The sequence below is a fragment of the Panicum virgatum genome, chromosome 3K (assembly GCF_016808335.1).
Source record: "Panicum virgatum strain AP13 chromosome 3K, P.virgatum_v5, whole genome shotgun sequence".
NCBI lineage: Eukaryota > Viridiplantae > Streptophyta > Magnoliopsida > Poales > Poaceae > Panicum > Panicum virgatum.
In genome coordinates, this window is record NC_053138.1 from 30,304,957 (window position 1) to 30,325,648 (window position 20,692).

General features: G+C 44.4%; 2 protein-coding genes and 1 long non-coding RNA gene across 35 annotated transcripts; 1 reads left to right on the plus strand and 2 right to left on the minus strand.

Moving 5' to 3' along the window:
• Window positions 1-3,359: 3,359 nt before the first annotated feature.
• LOC120698903 (elongation factor 1-alpha-like) lies at window positions 3,360-6,135 on the minus strand. 2 transcript variants are annotated; one of them, XM_039982673.1, is made up of 3 exons: window positions 5,992-6,135; window positions 5,181-5,665; window positions 3,360-4,493 (listed from the first exon to the last, which is right to left on the minus strand). In XM_039982673.1, exons 2-3 carry the CDS (start codon window positions 5,640-5,642, stop codon window positions 3,612-3,614), a joined length of 1,344 nt encoding a protein of 447 aa, XP_039838607.1. In that variant the 5' UTR covers window positions 5,643-5,665; window positions 5,992-6,135; the 3' UTR covers window positions 3,360-3,611. The 2 variants fall into 2 exon arrangements, with proteins under 2 accessions (XP_039838607.1, XP_039838608.1); XM_039982674.1 differs by having other exon boundaries at window positions 5,181-5,662; window positions 5,992-6,126.
• Window positions 6,136-7,107: 972 nt separating this feature from the next.
• On the plus strand, window positions 7,108-8,451 carry LOC120700825 (chitinase CLP-like). Its single transcript, XM_039985046.1, has one exon. It carries the CDS (start codon window positions 7,108-7,110, stop codon window positions 8,449-8,451), a length of 1,344 nt encoding a protein of 447 aa, XP_039840980.1.
• Window positions 8,452-13,123: 4,672 nt separating this feature from the next.
• Window positions 13,124-19,762, minus strand: LOC120698906. 32 transcript variants are annotated; one of them, XR_005685077.1, is made up of 11 exons: window positions 19,372-19,762; window positions 19,170-19,256; window positions 18,886-18,954; window positions 17,936-18,366; window positions 17,710-17,855; window positions 16,734-16,805; window positions 16,402-16,648; window positions 16,187-16,288; window positions 15,270-15,348; window positions 14,665-14,742; window positions 13,124-13,811 (listed from the first exon to the last, which is right to left on the minus strand). It is a non-coding gene; the product is annotated as an uncharacterized LOC120698906 (long non-coding RNA). The 32 variants fall into 32 exon arrangements; XR_005685092.1 differs by having other exon boundaries at window positions 14,665-14,754; XR_005685093.1 differs by having other exon boundaries at window positions 15,270-15,414.
• Between the last annotated feature and the right edge of the window lie 930 nt (window positions 19,763-20,692).

Genomic DNA, 20,692 nt, shown 5'->3' on the forward strand with positions numbered 1-20,692 from the left:
CGCCACCGACGGAGAAGAATCGCCTAGCTCGCGGAGAAGAAATGCACAACATTTTTATTTTAGTATTTTCAATATTTTCATTTTACAGTTTCAACATTTTGAAAATTAAATATTAAACATATTTAATAAAATATTGAATTAATTCTATTAAAATATTGAACATATTTATAACAAATAATTAAACTAAAGTAGATTTTAAAAATAAATATTTTATTTAAATAAATATCTTATCTATTTTCTACAAGATAGATGAAAGCCCCCTACCTGGCACCAGAGCTCCTGGTTGTGAGCGCCGCCGCCGCAGCGCTCGCCTCGCCCCGCGGCGCGCCGACGCCTGCTGCCACTCGTGCCTGGAGCCACCACCCGCTGACCGAGCCTGCTCCGCTGCGCCTCGCGAGCAGAGCCTGCCCCTCGCCTCGGATCGAAGACGCGTGAGCGTGCACCAGGAACAGAGAAGAGAAACGGAGAAAATAAAATCACCTCCAAAGCTTCAAACTCTGCAGTTCCTTGTGCAGTTCATGGAGTCCAAGTTTTTGGGAGACGACTTCGACATGAGCTTCTTCATGTGCAAGAACTACGAGTATAACCCACTAAGTGTTACGGCAAGGATCGAGCAAAAATACTACAAAACACTATCAGGGTTTGCCACTTTTTGGATTTGGTATTGAGTTCTAACATATTTTGGGGAAAGACTCCACCGTCTCTATGTGATTTTGTGCAGTGGTTAGACATCGAGAAATCTCAGAAAGACAAGGACCATGTTCAATGCCAAGCAAGGTGGGCTGCGGAAGGTGGCAGTGAATGTTGCACGAGGAACAGATGGAGGAGAAGTGCAAGAAAGACCAGAAACAGATTCGAAAGAGGATTACAGAAGTGAAATATTAGTAGGCGGAGGAACATGAAGCTGACTGGGAGAGGAAGCGACAGAGGGCCCGCCATGCTAAGGAAACAAGACCTCAAACTATTAGGAAGAGAAAATATCCCCGGTGCACTCGGTAAAACAATACCATATAATCCTGGAATTTTACATTTTCTAAGGCATGTCAGGTTTAGTCACAACACGAGGTTACCGTGTTGCACACGCCACTACATTTTGTTATTGAAGTACCTAGTTTACAACAAAGGTCTCAGTGTTATTTACCATAGTAGTATGAACGCCATAGGCCTCTGTTTTTGTAACCATACCATTGTTTAAAAAATTATATTGCAAGCCGGGAATTTATTGGTATATAACATTTTCAGTTTACTTCCACATTTGCAATTCAACTATAGCTACCATTTCCAGACAGATGTGACAACACATGTCTGTGCTATGTCTTATCATCTGCTGAACATGTCTCTCAATGAAACGACAGACCAATCAAAAGTCTATGAATCTAATTAGGCTTTTCAGAAGTAGACTTTTCAGTCATACGAGTAGCATTTACCGTGTCGGTCGAACTAGGCTTTGCAGTTCTATGGGCGTAGACTTTTCAGGTTTATTTACACCTCCTCTCACCTATACTAAACATGCATCTGCCTATATATACACACAATGCTTGAGGTGCAACTTCAAAACCACAACTCAACTGAAGTAGATATGTTTGGAGGGTCTTCTAGTAGAAAGGGTTTCGCCCGGGGGAGCGGAAAGGGGGGCAGGAAGAGTGCTCCTATTGCGTGGGACGGATCTATTGGTCCGAACTTTTTTGGTGAAGCTGTGTGTGAGTTTCCAGTTGAGTGCAAATCTGATTTCAGCAACGACAACCCGCCGAGGGGATACGATAATCGCAAAGAAGAGTGGCCGAAATATTCCCATGGTAAAGGCTGCGTAGTGCAGATGATGACTGAGGGGACGGATGGAGATCATCGCTTCTTCATATGCCCGCGAGCATAAGTACTTGCTATCACTATTTCTTTGCACAACAGTTTTTCATGTTTTCTAAAATTTACACGGATTTATTTGATTTAGTCTTTCGAGGCTCTAGAAGATTGCAAGTTCGTTAGGTGGGTCGATCCTCCTCCTGTTTATCCGCATCACGAGTACATCTACTACCTGCAGAATCGTATCTTCGATCTAGAAAGGGAAGTGAGTGCCACTGACGTGCAAGATGATATAAACAACAAGGATACCGATTCACAGGAGGTACTCTGCACTTATCTCTATTGCAAGTGCCCATATTAGACATACTGGCGAATACTATGGAGAAGGTTCAACTCAGTTTGCTATATTGGATCAGTACTAAGTCCATTGTTGCTTCCTGTAACTTTAGATTATTTGCCGTTATTTAAATTTCTAGTTATGGCACATGTGTCGTTACATGCCACTGCAACGATTGTGTGATTTAATTTCTCTCAGACATGTTAGATTTAGTTGTGGCACCTCTGCCATTACATGCAACTACAACAGTTCTGTAATTTAAATTTCCTAAGTCATGTTAGGTTTAGTTATGCAACATCCATTCCTCCTTTTAGAAATATGTGACAACTGGGTGCTTTTGTCATTCCTCACCAAAGCTTTTCAGACCGTTGTGACAACAGAAGTTTGGAGACTACAAAGTATAGATTTGTCTTTTTAGCAAAATATCATCAACTTACTCAAGTTCCAATTGAAAAACAATAAATCAATGGTGACAAATGTTCAAAACAGCATAGCAATGGTCTAATTTGAGAAAAAACAATTAAGCTAAATTTTGTCCAGTAGGTAGATGAAATTTCAGATTTTATCTATTTATTTTGTCATGCACAACCACACAAAAACAGTAATAAATTGTAATTTCATGCACTGGTCGACGAAGTTTATTTTCGTCTAACGGCTAGACAAAATTACTATATTTTAGTTAATTCATCTATTTTGGTTAATTCATTTAAATAGACGACAACAGTGACCTACTTTTGTTATTTGTGAAATCCAGTGCATTTTTCTGTAATTTCAGTAAAAATTTGTATTAAAAAATTCTCTTAAATATAATGCATGATTTATGTCTTCTGGCCCCTGCGGGTACCACGCCTCAAGGGGCATTTGCAACAGAACACAAACATTTCCTCCCTGTCTAGCCAACAAAACTCAGGAATAGAATTGACGAATGTGCCGAACCAAAATAACCAAACACCAGCTGAAAGCAAACCAGAAGCCTCCAGCCACATCCAGAGACAATGATACAGACCCTTTCTGATGAGACAAGGATCTCAAGTTTAAAATGGCAGGTAGGAGTATCATGTATCAAAATACACTAGTAGTGGTAGACACCACAAAACTACATTCCAAGTAAAGTGAAAACTATAAAGTATTTTTGGATGTAGCATGTAAGGCTTCAGATCCAAATTGTGCAAAGGAAACCAACGCAAGTGACAAAATAACCAGATGAAACAGAACTATAAGGGAAAAAAAAAAGCGTCACTTGTGTTAAAGATTTAGATTCATCATGTACCATACCAGCACAGATCAGTCCAAGCATTCCAGGTTTGCCTAAGCCAAATAACAAAATAGTACTAGGACGATTGACCAATGGCTCATTTTGCCAGCAAACTAACGGTTCACCTGATAACAAAAATGGCCATGGACAGAAAATAAGGCATGATAGTAAAGCATCTAGGTATGCCAAATGCAGAAGCAGAATCAACCACCAGACGCATCATTTCTTCTTGGCTGCAGCCTTGGTCACCTTGGCACCGGTTGGGTCCTTCTTCTCCACACTCTTGATGACTCCAACAGCAACTGTTTGCCTCATGTCACGGACGGCAAAGCGACCAAGAGGAGGGTACTCAGAGAATGTCTCCACAACCATGGGCTTCGTGGGAACCATCTTGACCATACCAGCATCACCATTCTTGAGGAACTTGGGCTCCTTCTCAAGCTCCTTACCAGATCGCCTGTCGATCTTGGTAATGAGCTCAGCAAACTTGACAGCAATGTGGGAGGTGTGGCAGTCCAGCACTGGGGCATAGCCGTTGCCGATCTGTCCAGGGTGGTTCATGATGATGACCTGGGAGGTGAAGCTGGCAGCCTCCTTGGCAGGGTCATCCTTGGAGTTGGAGGCCACATACCCACGCTTCAGATCCTTCACAGCAACGTTCTTCACGTTGAAGCCAACATTGTCACCAGGAAGGGCCTCCTGGAGAGCCTCGTGGTGCATCTCAACTGACTTCACCTCAGTAGTCAGGCCACTGGGGCCAAAGGTAACAACCATACCAGGCTTGATGATACCTGTCTCAACACGGCCAACAGGGACAGTTCCAATACCACCAATCTTGTACACATCCTGAAGGGGGAGACGCAGGGGCTTGTCCGAAGGCCTCTTGGGCTCGTTGATCTGGTCAAGAGCCTCAAGCAGGGTTGGGCCCTTGTACCAGTCAAGGTTGGTGGACCTCTCTATCATGTTGTCACCCTCAAAACCAGAGATGGGAACGAAGGCAATCTTGTCAGGGTTGTAGCCCACCTTCTTCAGGTAGGAGGAGACTTCCTTAACAATCTCATCATAACGGGCCTTGGAGTACTTGGGAGTGGTGGCATCCATCTATAAACAGAAAAGCAGCGAAGGATAACAATTAGTTCATGAGACTAGTGATCTCAACAGCAATAATTCACAACTTACATGAGAGAATAAAGAATACATCAAAAAAATCACTAGCCAACCGAAACACTTTAAGGGAACATTTTTAAATGGCAGGTCAACAGCTATAAGCAAATACATAGAGGTAGATAAGCATGGACAAGCCTAGTAGCAAACATCTAGTATTTGTACAGACATGATGAGGTATATGACCATATCCCAGTAACACAGCAGACGAACAGATGTCACCACATATACAGCAAAACGTTCGAGTAAAAGAAGAAGCCATATGAACAATAGCAAGCATTTGTATGACAACTTAAGTATCCTCTTGGATCAGAATATTACTCGAATAGGTGAGCAGAAATTTATAACTAAATTCTGGAAACATTCGTGGGACATCATTAAACTACTATCATGCATAATTGAACAGGAAATAGATGGTTTATAATGCAGTCATTATGCATGCATTTAAACCATCCATCAAATTCAGTAAGCAACTCACAGGCTCACATATTTCCTTGAAACATCTTCAGTGCCAAACTTAAAAGGAACGGATAGAATTATACAAATGCTGGACCCTCAAGAACTAGCATGCATATCCAACACATCCCTCAAACATAATTGGCGCAGGGATTTCTGGAATTATACCTTGTTGCAGCAGCAGATCATCTGCTTGACTCCAAGAGTGAAAGCAAGGAGAGCATGCTCACGGGTCTGGCCATCCTTGGAGATACCGGCCTCAAAACCACCAGTGGTGGAGTCAATGATAAGGACAGCACAATCAGCCTGGGAGGTACCCGTGATCATGTTCTTGATGAAGTCACGGTGTCCAGGGGCATCAATGACCGTGCAGTAGTACTTGGTGGTCTCGAACTTCCACAGGGCGATATCAATGGTGATACCTCTCTCGCGCTCCGCCTTGAGCTTGTCAAGCACCCACGCGTACTTGAAGGACCTCTTGTTCATCTCCGCAGCCTCCTTCTCGAACCTCTCGATCACACGCTTGTCGATGCCTCCAAGCTTGTAGATCAGGTGGCCGGTGGTGGTCGACTTGCCGGAGTCGACGTGGCCAATGACCACGATGTTGATGTGGGACTTCTCCTTACCCATGGCTGCAGGTGAAGATTAAACTGCTGCATATGACAGTCGACAGATGAATCAACAATCAGAAACAATATATATCGGGAGAACCAGTAATCAAACAATACAAGTCGACGGTCAGTATCATCAAAACATCTACTCCTACTTGAAGTGGCGTACCAGAAAGTATTGTAGAGACACAGACATAAGTATTGATCTAGGGCTCGAAAATCAGTTGCAATCAGACTATGAACATACTAGAGGAGGCCAGAAGAACAATTTATCGGTGCTCCACAAACAAAATACTAGGCATCCAACGAAAAGGCTCACAGCACAGAGAAACGAGAAGGAAGAGAGGTGCGTGCGTGCGGCGAAGTACCTCGGCGGACGGCAGCAGAGGTCTCAGTCACGGCTCGCCGAAGATCTGAAGGAGCGTCGGCGAATCGCCGCTTCCGTGCTCGCCTCGGGTCGGTCTGCGGCGGCGGCGCCGGCGGCTGCTGTGCCTGTGGGGTGGGGTGGGGTTTGGGACGGGATGGTGCTAGGTTTTAAGGAGGTGCGTTAGGGCACAAGGAATGGGCTGTTGGGCCAGAAAGTCATCTGATGGGCTAAAAATGAGCAGACTAAGCGTACTACAAGGAATGGGCCAAAAATGGGCACAAGGAGATTTTCAGCGCTGCCGCTGCAGCACAGCAAGGAGATTTCTGCACTAACAATTGATTTGATGATTTTTTTTAACTTACACAGTATAACTAGACAGTCACAACACTGCACGCACACTCACAAGTTATAAATCAACTATAAGAAAAATTTTTAAGAAAATTTTCCATTGTCAAATGTGTATCTAGCCAGCGCTATTTACGTGGGTAACTATGCTAGTTGAAACCTCGGACAAAGATCGAAATAAAACCATCAAAAGTACAAATAAAACACTAACAATGGACCATCCTTAATTTCAAACTTAAATTTAAATTACTAAGAATTCAAGGAACAGAGATTATATTCTTATATTATTTTTCAACTATTATCATATGCACATGAAAATTTTAGAAATACCAAAAATTCAAGCACAATAACATTCCGTAAAAAATACTGGTATTTTCCCCCCTCCCCCTTTCACAACCAATTAGAATATGAATGCGCTCTCGATTAACGCCGGTTAACCACATCCTCCTCATGCGGTCGCTGTTAGATTTTGACCCAATTGATAGTTGTGATGTTTCTTTTTTGCGAGACATAGTGAGATCTTTTTGACGATAAAGATGTAAGAAGTCAATCCCTCCAAGGATACCATTGCCTTTTTCTTCACCATGATTCGTGAGCAGTTCGGAGGAGCTGTGAGTTTATCAAGGTCAACCCACTGTTGTTTGTCTGTGTCTCGAATCCCCAGACTCTAGACTAGTAGTACTACTAATCAGACATGGCATGTCAACTCTTCTTCTCGATCTGCTTCTACATATATCTCCATCCACCAACCAGATCTTTACCCAGACACGCCATGTCAACGATCAAGCAGCTTGCTCCCATGCGTCGTCGTCTCTGCTTCCACCACCTCCTCACCGTCCCAGTGCTGCTGCTAGCTGCGGCAGCGGTGCAGGAGTGCGCGGCGCAAGGGGGCGGCGGCGACCACGCTCCTTTGGTCTCCCCGCTCGCCAAGGACCCCGCCACCTCCCTCTACACCATCTCCATCAAGGACGGCGCGGGCCCCCTCGTCGTCGACCTCGCCGACCCGCTCGTCTGGTCCGCGTGCGCGTCCGGCCACCCGACGTTCCCCTGCGGATCCGCCGAGTGCGACGCCGCCAACAGCAATAGGTTCTGCTGGCAGCAGGATTACGGTGCCGGTGCTGAGGTCGATGGAGGAGACGGCGGCCGCGACTGCACGTCCACGGCGCGGCCCTGCGATCCGGTCACGCGCGGCCGGTGCGCGCCCGGGGACCTCACGACCTTCGCGATGTCGGCCAACGCCACCGACGGCCGGAACGCGCTGTACCCGGTGCCGTTCCAGGCCGTGGGCGCGTGCTCGCCGGACCAGCTGCTGCGCTCGCTGCCCGCCAGCGCCGCGGGCGTCGCGGGGTTCAGGCGCGCGCCGCTGTCCCTGCCGGCGCAGCTGTCCGCGCGGCGTGGGTTCGGCCGCAGGTTCGCGCTGTGCCTGCCCGGCGTCGCCATCTTCGGGGACACCCCGATCCACCTCGGCTACTACCCTCCCGATCTCTTGACCACCGTCGCGTCCACGCCGCTGGCCGCGAACCCCAAGAGCGGCGGCTACTACCTCCCCGTCGAGGCCATCTCCGTGTCCTGGCCCAACTGGGACGCGCCCACAGCCCGCGCCGCGCTGCCGCCGGACGCGCTGGAGCTCGACGCCGCGACCGGCCGCGGCGGCGTGACGCTGAGCACCGTGCAGCGGTACACGGCCATGCGCCCCGACGTGTACCGCGCCTTCGTCCGGGCGTTCAACGAGACCATCGGCGCGCCGGGGTACGTGAAGCCGATGCCGGCGGTGGCGCCGTTCGAGCTCTGCTACGACACGTTCTCGCTGCGGCACGGGAGGGTGCTGGGGTGGGACGTGCCGTCGATCCGCCTGGAGCTGGGGGCCGGCGCCTCGATGAACTGGACGGTGGCCAGCGGCAACTCCATGGTGCAGGCGGCGGACCGCACGCTGTGCCTGGCCGTCGTCGAGATGGGCGGCCCCGGCGCCGCGGCACCGGCGGTGGTGATCGGCGGGTACCAGGTGGAGGACAACCTGCTGGTGTTCGACGAGGACGAGGAGGTGCTGCACTTCAGCGGCCTGCTCTGGGGCTCGGGTGCCACCTGCAGTGGCTTCAACTTCACCGCGCCTCAGTGATACTGATACCAATCAAGGCTCGTGTGCAGTGCAGCAGGACGTTGGCATGTGCTGATTTTCGTTTCAGCTAGCTTTCTGAGAAAGCATTGACTTGCTTCTCATGTGCTTAGCATAATAAAGTTTTATTTGAAGAAACTTGTAATAATTGTAATAAAATCAACACATGCATTGTATTAAAATAGTTTTGTCATAAGTCAAACGCTTTTTAAACTCCAAACACCATATTGTTGTCACAAGCATAGCATCTTTTGTTATCAGAGTGGGCACTCATGATCTTTGTCTTTCTAGGTTATTCCTGCAAGGAAAAAAAAAAGAATAAAGTTTCCCATTTCGACCTCTGGTAGTTTAGCGATCGTTCAATAATAGTCTACTAATATCTTTTCCCAATTTGTTTTTTGATGAGCTGAATCAACATAAACTCTGCAGTGTGACGCTGGTAAATCCAATTTCCCTAATAGTCTACTTGCAGCAAGCTAGTGTCACCGTCAAGCTGAGGGGGTCTCGGAGGATAGGGGTCGGCTGAACCCACCTGACATTGATGATCTACTAAGGCCTTTTACTGAAGAAGAAGTCAAGAAAGTGGTATTTGGTATGAAGGAAAATACTGCACCCGGCCCAGATAGATTCAGTGTAACCTTCTACAAACAATGTTGGGAGATTGTAAAGGGGGATCTAATGAGAATGATTCATGACTTTTATATGGGGGAACTGGACATCGACAGACTGAATTATGGAGTGATTACTTTGATCCCAAAGGTCGGAGATGCTAACAATGTCAAACCATTTCGACCAATCTGTCTGCTCAACGTCAGCTTCAAAATCTTCATCAAACTCCTCATAGACAGACTGTCAACCAAAGCTCAGGACTAGGTGGCACCTAGTCAAACTGCTTTTATCAAGGGGAGATACATAGTAGACGGGGTGGTAATGCTACATGAAGTTGTCCATGAACTACATTCCAAAAAGATGCAGGGGGTGCTCTTCAAGATAGACTTTGAGAAAGCTTATGACAGCATATCTTGGGACTTCGTAGAGGAGGTTCTAACTAGGAAAGGTTTTGATCATAAACTTAAGCACTGGATCATGAGTACCATCAAAGAAGGGAAAATGTGCATCAACATTAATGGTGAGAATGGTCCTTACTTTAAGACTCATAGGGGATTGAGACAGGGGGGTCATTTGTCCCCGCTTCTGTTTAACCTAGTAGTTGATGCCTTGGCCCATATGCTGGACAAAGCTAAGGCAAGTGGACATATCAAAGGGGGTGGTTTCTCACTTAGTCCAAGGGGGCGAGGTCACACACCTTCAGTATGTAGATGACACCGTGATCTTGACAGGGTGTGATGATGCTTCCATTGTGAACATGAAGTTCCTCCTCTATTGCTTTGAATGGATGTCAGGTCTTAAAATTTACTACCACAAAAGCGAGGTCACTGTATTTGGAGTAGACGAGGACAGAGAGTGGGAGATAGCCTACATGCTAAACTGCAAAGTCAGTGAGCTGCCGATCAAGTATCTGGGCTTCCCAATGAAGTAGTGGAGAAGATGAGACACAAAATGCAACCTTGGAAAGGGAAGAATCTCTCTTACAGTGGGAGACTGACTCTAACCAACTCCTCGTTGAGCAGCATGCCTATCTACACTATGGGAGTATATCTGCTAAATGAGCAAGTGCATCACCAGATGGATACAATCAGATCTCAGTTTTTTTGGAGGGGGGATGTGAAGAAATTCAAGTATCACATGGTCAAATGGGAGCATGCATGCCTGCCCAAAGACTTTGGGGGTCTTGGTATTCTAAACACTAGGCTTCTAAATGTTGCCTTACTTCTGAAGTGGGTTTGGTGCCTGTATAATGGAGAAACAAATGATCCATGCTGCCAGCTCCTCAAGGCCAAATACCTACGCAGGTGCACTTTTGCCCTATCAAAAAATAGACAAGGGTCTCAATTTTGGAAAGGTTTGCTAAAAATAAAGGACAAATTCAAATGGGGGCGACTTTTAAGTTAGGCAATGGTAAAGATATCCTGTTCTGGGAGGACACCTGGGTGGGAGAGGTACCGCTGCGGCTTCTCTTCCCTAAATTGTATGGCTACTGTACCAACAAGAAAACCACTGTCGATGAATGTTTTGATTCAGGAGAATGGAAAATAGACTTCTACAGATCCCTAGATTAGGATGAGATCGCCCAGTGGGATGATTTGTTAGACTTTCTCAGGGGAAATGCACTGTCAGATAATCAGGACATTGCACGCTGGGCGCTGGAGAAATCTGGATTCTACACAACGAGATCAATGTATAGGGTGCAGTGGTTATGGAAGTGCAAACTCCCTCTCAAGATCAAAGTCTTTCTTTGGCTAGCGTGCAAAGGGAGGCTGCAGATAGGGATGGCTCTGAAGCGGAAAAAGTGGAAAGGAAATGAGAAATGCATCGTCTGCAATGTGCCGGAAACGGTAGATCATATTTTCTTCATCTGCCCACTTGATAAGTTCGCTTGGGAATGCATAAAAGAAGCCCTAGGGTGGGACAGGGCTCCTAATTCCTTGCAAGATTTAATTTTCTGGAACATTGGGTTCCTGCAAGATGTAGACAATATGATCTCAAAATTACAGCCTTGGCCACAGTCTCGTGGGCGCTGTGGAATGCAAGAAACAAGATGGCAATTGAGGAGGTGTTTATTAGATCACCGACTGACATTATTTTTCGAATCAACTTCTTTCTGCAGAGGTGGAAGGTGTTGTTGCGGGGCGATGCCCGAGCTGAATTGGAGACATGAGAACTCCAAGTCAGGGCGTGGGTTGAGGGCTTCTTGGAAAAGATCAAAGATCGTCCGCCGGATCAAGACTTCTTCTAACTTTTGATGGCCTTTTTTACCTTTTACATCTAGTTTAGACTGTCAGGCTCTTTGGGAGGCTAGCCGCGAGGGGGGGGGGGGGGGGTTGGCTTGTTTCTGGTCCCTTGTCTCTTTTCCCTTGTAAACCGGTATCCCCGGTTCTAAACTGGTTTGTAACAACTTATATGCTTTCTATAAAAGCTGGGTGAACCCTTGATCGGAAAAAAAGTGTCACCGTCAAGCCCCGTCAAAAAAAATATTTTGATAAGGTATGTCATTTAATAATCAACGAAAGTAATAGCGCGCTATTTTGACGCTATAGCGGCCCAAAGCAACTGGCGCGACGCAATTGCTTGTTTTTGCGCTATGCACACTATTGCCGCTATTGCACGCTAAAGCGCCGCTAAGTACGTTTAGCGCAAAAGTGCCGCTAACCAACCACTATTGTTTGGCTTTGCCTATATGAATATCATATGGTTATGTTTCCTGTGTTGGCTATTTGCTACTTTGCTCTTATGATTGTTATGGTGGTCTGGTGGATGTTATCAGTTATGAGTTATGACTTATGAGTTATCAGATTGAGACATTGAGTGATTGAGAATTGACAGATTTTTATGTTTTCTATATTTGTAGACAAATAGCGCGTTATAGCGTGCAAATAGCGGCGCTATAACGTGTACAATCAGCTGACGCTACAGCATTTAGCTGCCGCTATAGCGTTCGCTATAGCGCCAATAGTGTCCAGGAGAGCGTCACGCTAAATTTGATAGCACGCTATTTAAAACATTGTTAATAATAGATTAATACTTACAATACAAATTATGGAAAATGATGACAAAAATTTTAAATATATTTTTTTGGCATACGTTGTGATACCATTACAATCTTGCGAGGAGAAACAAAAAAGAAAGATTATATTAAAGGGTAAATTGAACCAAACGACATAGTTTAGAGAGCGAATTGAACAAAGAAATATTAAGTGGTTATCCAGACTTTACAAGCCCGTCCCTATGGGCTTGCGGCCGGTTCGACTGAACAGGGCCCCCAATTTTTAGGGGCCCCAAATTACTGATCAACAATCCATTAAGCTTACTAGTAGGATGCGCGTGTTGCAAACACGTGTTTTTCGAAAACCAGATAAATAAAATTTATATTTATAGAAAATAACATGTATGCATAAGAATGACGTGTTTTTTTTTCAAAAAGTCAAATAAGAAACTATAATTAGTATCACACGCTTTAAAACTATTCAATAAAAAAATAAAAAGTCAAGCCCCAATAACAACAGAAATATAGAAGTTGAATTTTTGTAGCCTCAAGACTCAACTACCTTCAAAAACAAAAATAGTATTCGATATTAATACTTTAACTAAATTCATTAATGAAGTGCAGTATTTTCATGGTACATCTTTTATGATATCATTTTCACAAAATATACTTGTTCATATATGGCACTTTACTATACAGCTATCTAATGGCTTGTTCGGTTGGCTGGGCTGGCTGGCAAGACTATTCCGCGAGCGAGCGCGGCGGGGAGCACAGGGTCTGCGAGATCAACCACCTGCCTAGCGGATCAGCAACCTGCCCAGCGAATCAGCCATCCAAACAGTGAAACAGTGAGTAAATGGTCAGGTCAAGTCCTGTTTGACTTCCTTTTCAAAAAAAAGGTCACATAACAGTATCTTTAATAAAGTTGTGTATTGTGTCCATCCAACAAATCCACGCACATAACAATCAACAAACGTTTAAGTGACAGAGAGGAGGAACCTTGTTCAACTTGGTTCCTTCTTTGGGATAAGAAAATGTGAGTACAACTTGGTAGTTTGGTTTCTCACAAAGTAATAAATTTAAAAGCTTGAATTGGATAGAACATTATAAAAGTGCTACAACCCCACGAGTACAGCCTTTTGGTCTGCCATCCATCCATGGCAATGGATGAAGAAGACATTTCTCACATCACACTACATGATCTCACTGAAATTACAATCAAATATGATGTCCTGGCAGTAGCACCAGACCTTGTCATGACATCTGAAAAATATTGCTCTGAAAAAGTAGTGCATGTGCGGCACGCACATGTTTCTAAAAATTATATACCATTATCATGGCTGCGAGCTTGTTATATTCATACACATATTAGTCAAGATAAATATGCAAGAAACATATGGAACCTCTTCACACGCATTTGACCATTGGGCAAAAAATCAAGCCTCTTGTTCCATCAGCTTTTCAAGTGGATCCATCCATTCGACCTCAATTGCTAATGCACACTTTGAAAAACTGAATGACTACAAGGAAGGGTGATGTGTCCACACAATAGTGTAATGTAGCTGAAGCACTCTGAGGGAGGAATGATGCTAAGTAAAAACACAAATCCCGTACATAAGGACATGAGAAAATAATTACCAAAAATATGATCTTAATGCTGCAGGTTATATTGACGCCAAAATAGGCAACAATCAGAAACCACCAACCACATTTTGAGTATTCTTGACATCTAACCAGGAAGAAATGATCTCACAGAAGCCTGCAGGCACACAACAATTTATAAGCGCCCAAAGCCTAGACATGAAGAGAGACAATGTGATAGAGCCTTTTAAAATTGAACATGCATCACAAAATGACCAGTTTTCATATTTCAAGGATAATTACTTTCATTGGATGTTTTAGCTTACTGAAAAATATTGAGCAGTATTATTCCTCTAATGGCATCTCATTGTTTCTCTTTATGTATTGCAAAAATGTAGTTTGCAGATGGTGTGCAAAGGACAAAATAATAATGGGAGTAGAAAGAAAGGCCCTCGACATGTAACAATACATTATAAACATATCCCATGGGTAAAAAGAATAATCACAAGACAGAGCAGTAATGTCATGATCATACACCCGTGCTAACAGTTCAATTTTCAACCAGTTGTCCTACAAGTTACCAAAACTTTGTCTATGCCCAAGCATTGCTATGGGTGGTAAAAAAATTTCAGAGTAATATACAGAGTATCGGCAAGATATGATATTTTAAGACTCATTGATATCCATGAGCTAACTTCGACACAATAGAACTATGCCCATACATTGCTATGGGATTTAGAAATTATATACTCCCAATTTTATCTGCATGTAGAGTACAAAAATATTTCCAAACTAACATAGACATGGGCCAGTTGATAATCTGGAGCTTTGACAAAATACTAAATAGACTGATCAGGTAGGATTTTCAAATAAACAGACACCATACTGCAACTGATCATTGGACAACAACATTGAAAGAAAAAGAAAGAATGTCACAGCTTCTATTAGAGAGATGAAAAATGTACCTAAATGGAGCAAGAAGGATTTATATCAATACCATAGGAAACTTTTTATTTCTTATACATTCATACCAGGTGCTTCCATATCCTTGGTGCCATACAACTTCAAATGTCCCAGCCAGCTGCTCCCACACCCTCAGGCTCCTGCAACTACGTACATGTCTTCATGTACAAAAGATTTTGAATCTTGCTTTGCTTGAAAGAATGTGAGATGTTGGAATAAAAAAGCATAGTCATGTACATTATTGTCATTTATCCATCAGAAACTTCCTGACCATATGACTACTTTTTTCTAAATCCATACTTGCCAAAGTACATCAAAGTTGGTTGTTAATTGGGAAAATATGAAATTACTAATTGGTAAATCATAGTGCTAAATTGCTAGACTTCAATTGCAAGAAATATGGAATCTTCCTTCTCCCATAGTAAACCACACGTACTACTACGTTAGCTGGTTGTCTAGATACCCGTTGCAATACAAAGGTTACAACAGTTCACATAAATAACAAAAATAGAAGTTCCACCATGGTTGTATGTTAGTGTAGTAGTGTTGAGAAACCAAGGTAAGCAAAGTCAAAATATGGCCTCTTATTTCGCATCACAAGGTAGTATTAAAGAATGTGATGACACAGCCGATAACATAATCAAATGATAGCATTCTACAAGAGAAGAATTACCTGGTTGGCATAGCTGATTCCCATATTAGCCCATGCACGAACATAGTTCGGTTTCAACTTTGAAGTCTAGAGCCTGAAACTAACAAGCATCGTATTGCGATTAGTTGCGTTTCAAATCCATAAACAAGGGTTGTCATACCAGGACCTGCAATATTATCCATTATATAATATAAGCCAAGGGTAAGTTTGAATAACAACTATTTATTTATACCAGCCACAGATAAGAGGAGATGATACAGAAAATATTGTGTTAACCAAATAAGTGAAGGTGCAAATTTTTACCTGAGATATCTTTAAAGAATTTGGTCAAACAAATCTACATTGTATTTCAAATAATTTGATAAGTATTTTGGATGTTAATAATGCTAGAAGCACTGAGATGTAGCAATAACTTTATTAAAAAGAAACTTTTCCCATAGAGGGCATGAGGCCACTGAAGTTGCAACAGGACAACACTTCTGCCATGTCTGTGCCAGTCTATAGAATAGTCATTTACAAGTTTCAATAACAAGTCCTACAGGACCAGGATGCATTATTTAGGAATTTATGTTAAGACAGTAACCATATAGTTTTTTTCCTGTTAGTTCTGCAGCTTACACAGATATAATAGCCATAAATATTCCAACAAAAGGAATAGCCAAAGACCAACAAAAGACATTATAAGCGGCCATATTGTGTAATATGTAAGAGTACATGGAAAGAGTGACATCAGACATTACTTGAAGTAGAACAATTACAATATGTATTTTTGTTTTACCAGAGAACAATCATAGTCGAAGTCTTGCATTAAAGGTCTAAAAAATTATAAAGCAAGTTACAATAAAGTTTTTTGGGTTCATATGCTTTGTCAAAGAGAAACTACTGGCTACAGAAAAGGCAGCAACTAATTAAGACATTCATCGGTAGTAACTTCTAACCTGGGGATGCATCCTAATTGAGTTCGACGATATGGACATGACCTTTGCAATATCCTTTTTCAGATGTTTTACAAACGGACAGTGATTGCAAATGAACATAACCTGAAAGGTAGAAGTCAAGTGACAATATGTTCACCATGCAAGAAAATGCCTAAGCTGACTGTAATTGTTTGAAAAGACAATACACAGAACAATATATAGAAAGAGTGACTGACCAGAAGTGCAGAGCTGTCCCGGTCAGTGGCTCCAGGAGCTGCACGCCCACCACAAAGGCAAAGCACCAAGCACACCAGCATCAGGCTCAAATCTCAGCCAAGAGCCCAAGACCTTATCAAGAACCCCTAGGTTGGTATCAAATATACCTGACTAAGTAATGAGTCCTACCAAGAAACCTACTGCTTGTGCTGCTCAAAAACAAAACCTTCTTTCCCTTCATGAGTTCAAGTGAGAAAGCAGTGGATCCTGCAAACAGTAGAGCCTTCAGGAGTGGCAAGGGCACAACCTGATACAAGCAGATCAACTGGTACATCGCTTGCCTGCTACCCACCCTTGCCATTGGCTCCACCCTTGCCGACCTCTTCCTCCCAAGCATTGACCAAACAGTTGTGGTGCATGCCAGCTGCACAATTTATTTAACATAAGCAACTATAGAAAAATTAATCTAGCAGTACTCCTACCATGAAGGCCATTGTTACTGTAAGAGAAGCTCATTGATCTACCAAGAATGAGACTTAAAACAACATTACAAAACTATTTTGGTGAATGGTTTTACTTCAATGGAATGAACATCGAATTTTACTAAACAATATTGCATACCGAGATGCCACAAACAAATATGAAGGCAAAGTCTTTGAATAGAATAGGAAGCTCCAGCATATTTCTTGAGTTTAAACTTGTATCATGTGCATTCAAATTTTCAGATTCACTTGTATGTCATCAAGTTAGAATCTGATCTGAACAGAAAAGAAAACGTTGAATTATGAACCTCCCAACAATTTATATTCGATATATTGGCTGATTGGCAGTGATAAACTTAGGACGGAATCATCAGGTACAAATAGGCATTCTTGTGGTTACACATCCCCTACACATATAGCTAAAAGGTTGGTTATCAAGATAGACAACTTCTCATTAAGCAAATGCTACGAACATGCACATGTTGAACAAAATGAAAAGGTATAAGCTGCTACATTATGTAGCTGCTCTTAGTGCTTTCCATGGGACTGATCATATATCAGGAACTCGAAAGATGCATCTACTGATTTCGATGTACAAGTTGCACCACAAAATTTTTGAACATGGTACCTCGACATAGAATAGAGAATCTAAATTGAATCTATACAACAACAACAACAACAACAACAACAACAACATAGCCTTTTTTCCCAAGCAAGTTGGGGTAGGCTAGAGATGAATCTAAATTGAATCTATCCAGCCAAAAAAATTTGATAACGGTAAATATATATTTTCTGAACAATATTGAGAACAGGGTAATGCTGGAACAAATAAAGAGAGGAACAAACCTCTGCATTTCTGGTCGACAGAACATTATTTGGCCCATGAAACTTGCACATCTCCGCTGCTATGCATCATATTGTTTCATCTCCCCTCTTTTTCCAGATGACATACGAACAGTTCTCCATATCATCCTCTTCTCTATGCTTTAACCCTAAAAATTTCCAGTGTTATGTTAGCCTCCAACACCCTGGGTGATTCATCATTAAAATAGAGAAATGCTAGACGACTCACCTTGGCCTATTAAATGGAGAAGGGCTGGAATGCCTGGCAGCCTGATCATCCATCAGACCAAATTGAGAAGGCAAACAAAAAAGTTTTCTTTACAAAATATGCCTAAAGATGAGATTACAAGGTTCTCTAGACACCAAACCAAGATTATGCCATTCCAGCATGCCTCCTGTTAATTTTAGATAACATGTGAAAAGGAAAATAGCTATCGTATGAAATTAAAAAAACAAATTGTGAAGGCCAAAAGAAAAGGCAAATGCTTCACTTCAGAACCACTGAAGTATCAGCTTGGTGACATACATCAGCAAGGTAAAAGATGGATCAGATTTTACCTATTGTCTGCAGCTTTTAATAATTGTTGAACGGATACAAAGCTGATCTAATCAATAAGAACTAATCAAGTTTTAGCCTCCTCGGGTCCATTGTGCTGAAACCTGAAAGATATGAGAGGCATCACTCCATGAAATATACAGGTATGACAAATATATCTTAATGATCACACCAAATGAAAAATATTTGTTTTGAAGCTATAGTAATTAAACGTGAAACCTGAGCTCACAGTGGCACCATTTTTCAGATTTTTCATATAACTCTGTCCACACAAGAAATTGTCAAGATTAATTAATTAATAGAAACTTCTGATAACAAATTAAATGACCTAAGAGCAACATGAACCTACAATATTTGATTAACTGCATTAGAATCATATATTTCGACACGGTTACGTGTATTAGACTGAAATAAGAGAAATATTTTAGCCAGCTGAATCACAATCTTTGTTAATCGAAAATTCACAACTTAAGGTAGTGCCCCCAAACCTAGCACTCGTGATTGGGCTAATAAGGGCCTAGAATATTGAAGGGCAAAGGCACGACAACAAATCAGATAGTGCAGTCAATAAATATAAGATGAACTTCATCATACAGAAATGCATGCCAGTAAATCAAAATTACCTGGATGTAGAAATTTGTGCCGCCAACAATAATAGGGAGGCCACCTCCATCTAGTTTTTCTTGTATAATCTGTGACCAGAGTTAAAGATGTCAGCCATCCGTCAAAACCAATCATAACGGAACATGAAGAGTAGAGGGAAATCAAAATCAACGGGATGGGCCATCTCCAATTTCCATCCATCAAAATCAATCATCAGTGTGTCGCCATCGAGCTCTGAAGAAGATGGGTGAGGCAGCACCGCGGGAAGCGGCGCCCGAGCGAGGAAGGCAAATCGACGCCTCACCTGTGCAACCACCAGGTTCTCCATTGCAGATCCAGCCGCATCCTTCGCGGACGCCATCCATGCCTACATCGCTTCATCCACGAGGAGCTGGATGGATTGCACCAAACTTTAGAAGAGGGGAGGCGCGAGAGGGGCTGTGGATGGAGGGGTGAGGTGGTGGAGGGATTCACGAGCAAAGAAGGTGCGGCAGAAGGGGACTCACTGATAACGCTACGACGGAGACGGCGCGGGGAAGAGAAGTTGCGGCCTCGCGGCTCCGCCCGCCGCGCGCTCCCACCACCCGTGCGGATCCGGCGTGGTGGCCGCGTGGGGCCGGCAGACGGAGGAGGAAGAAGAGGAGGGAAGGAGGGAGCGAGGCCCCAACGCCGCCCCACACCAGCGTCGGCCCCGCTGCCGCTCCGTGCCGGCCCTGCTGCCGCTCCGCGCAGGCCCCGCGCGGCCCCGCTGCCGCTCCGAGCGAGGCCCCGCCGCCGCCCCACACCCGCGTCGGCCCTGCTGCCGCTCCGCGCAGGGGACCGAGCAGGGGAAGGAGGAGGGGTGCACGGTGAGGGAGGGGGAGCGAGGAGCCGAGGAGGGGTGAACGGTGAGGAGGGCAGCGCCGCGGGGGGGGGGGGGGGGGGGGGGGGGTGTCAAGTCAAGGAAGAATTCCACGCTGCAATCACGGAAGGCAGCGTGGCGATATGGCAGAAAAGGGAAAATTTGCTGGTGGGACACCGTTCGAGTGTGCTTTTGCTCTGGCCACTAAAAAACCATCTTTGCTCATATACATTGAAATCCTCTGCCTATTTGCCATAGGACACCGCCTTAGACCTCCGTTACTCTTCATCTTTATCTTCTCCCCAGCCTTATCTTCACGCAGAGCCGAGCTGCTGAGCTGCTGCCGCCTGGCCTTCGCGCCCGAGCTTGCCGGAGCTGCTGCCGCCGGGCCTCCGCCGCCGGGCTCCGCGCCCGAGCCGACGGGCGTGCGCACCGCAGGCCTCCGCGCCAGAGCCACTGTCGCCGGGCCTCCGTCGCCGAGCTCCGCGCCTGAGCCGCTGTCGCGGGCCTCCGCCGCCTGAGCTCGCCGAGCTGCTGCCGCCGGGCCTCCGCTTGGTGAAGACGTTCGCCACACGGTCGGAGTTGGTGCTGGAAGGCTACCGCCGCGACCTCGAGGATCTCGGCTCCGGCCTCCGCCTCGAGACAGCCGCGCTCCGGGCCGCCTCCGCGCGCTCAAGGCCGGCGCGTCGGCCGCATCCGACAGGCTCGACTCCGTCGGCCAGTCCCGATTGTAGGATCGAGATGGTGAACTTGATGTGGGTGAATAGTTTTTTTAAACTAATCGCGTTGCCGGCTAACCGAAATAAAAGCGGAATTAACCTAATCGGTCTAACCAAGACTACACCTTTTTATCTATAACTTGCACTTTACAAAAAGGTTCTAATTAAGCAACTAAGGTGCCAAGCTAGGTAGAGCTCACCTACACAATTCTAGTTTGCATGGTCACACAAATCTATGCACTAGTACTTCACACACGAGAGGAGTTC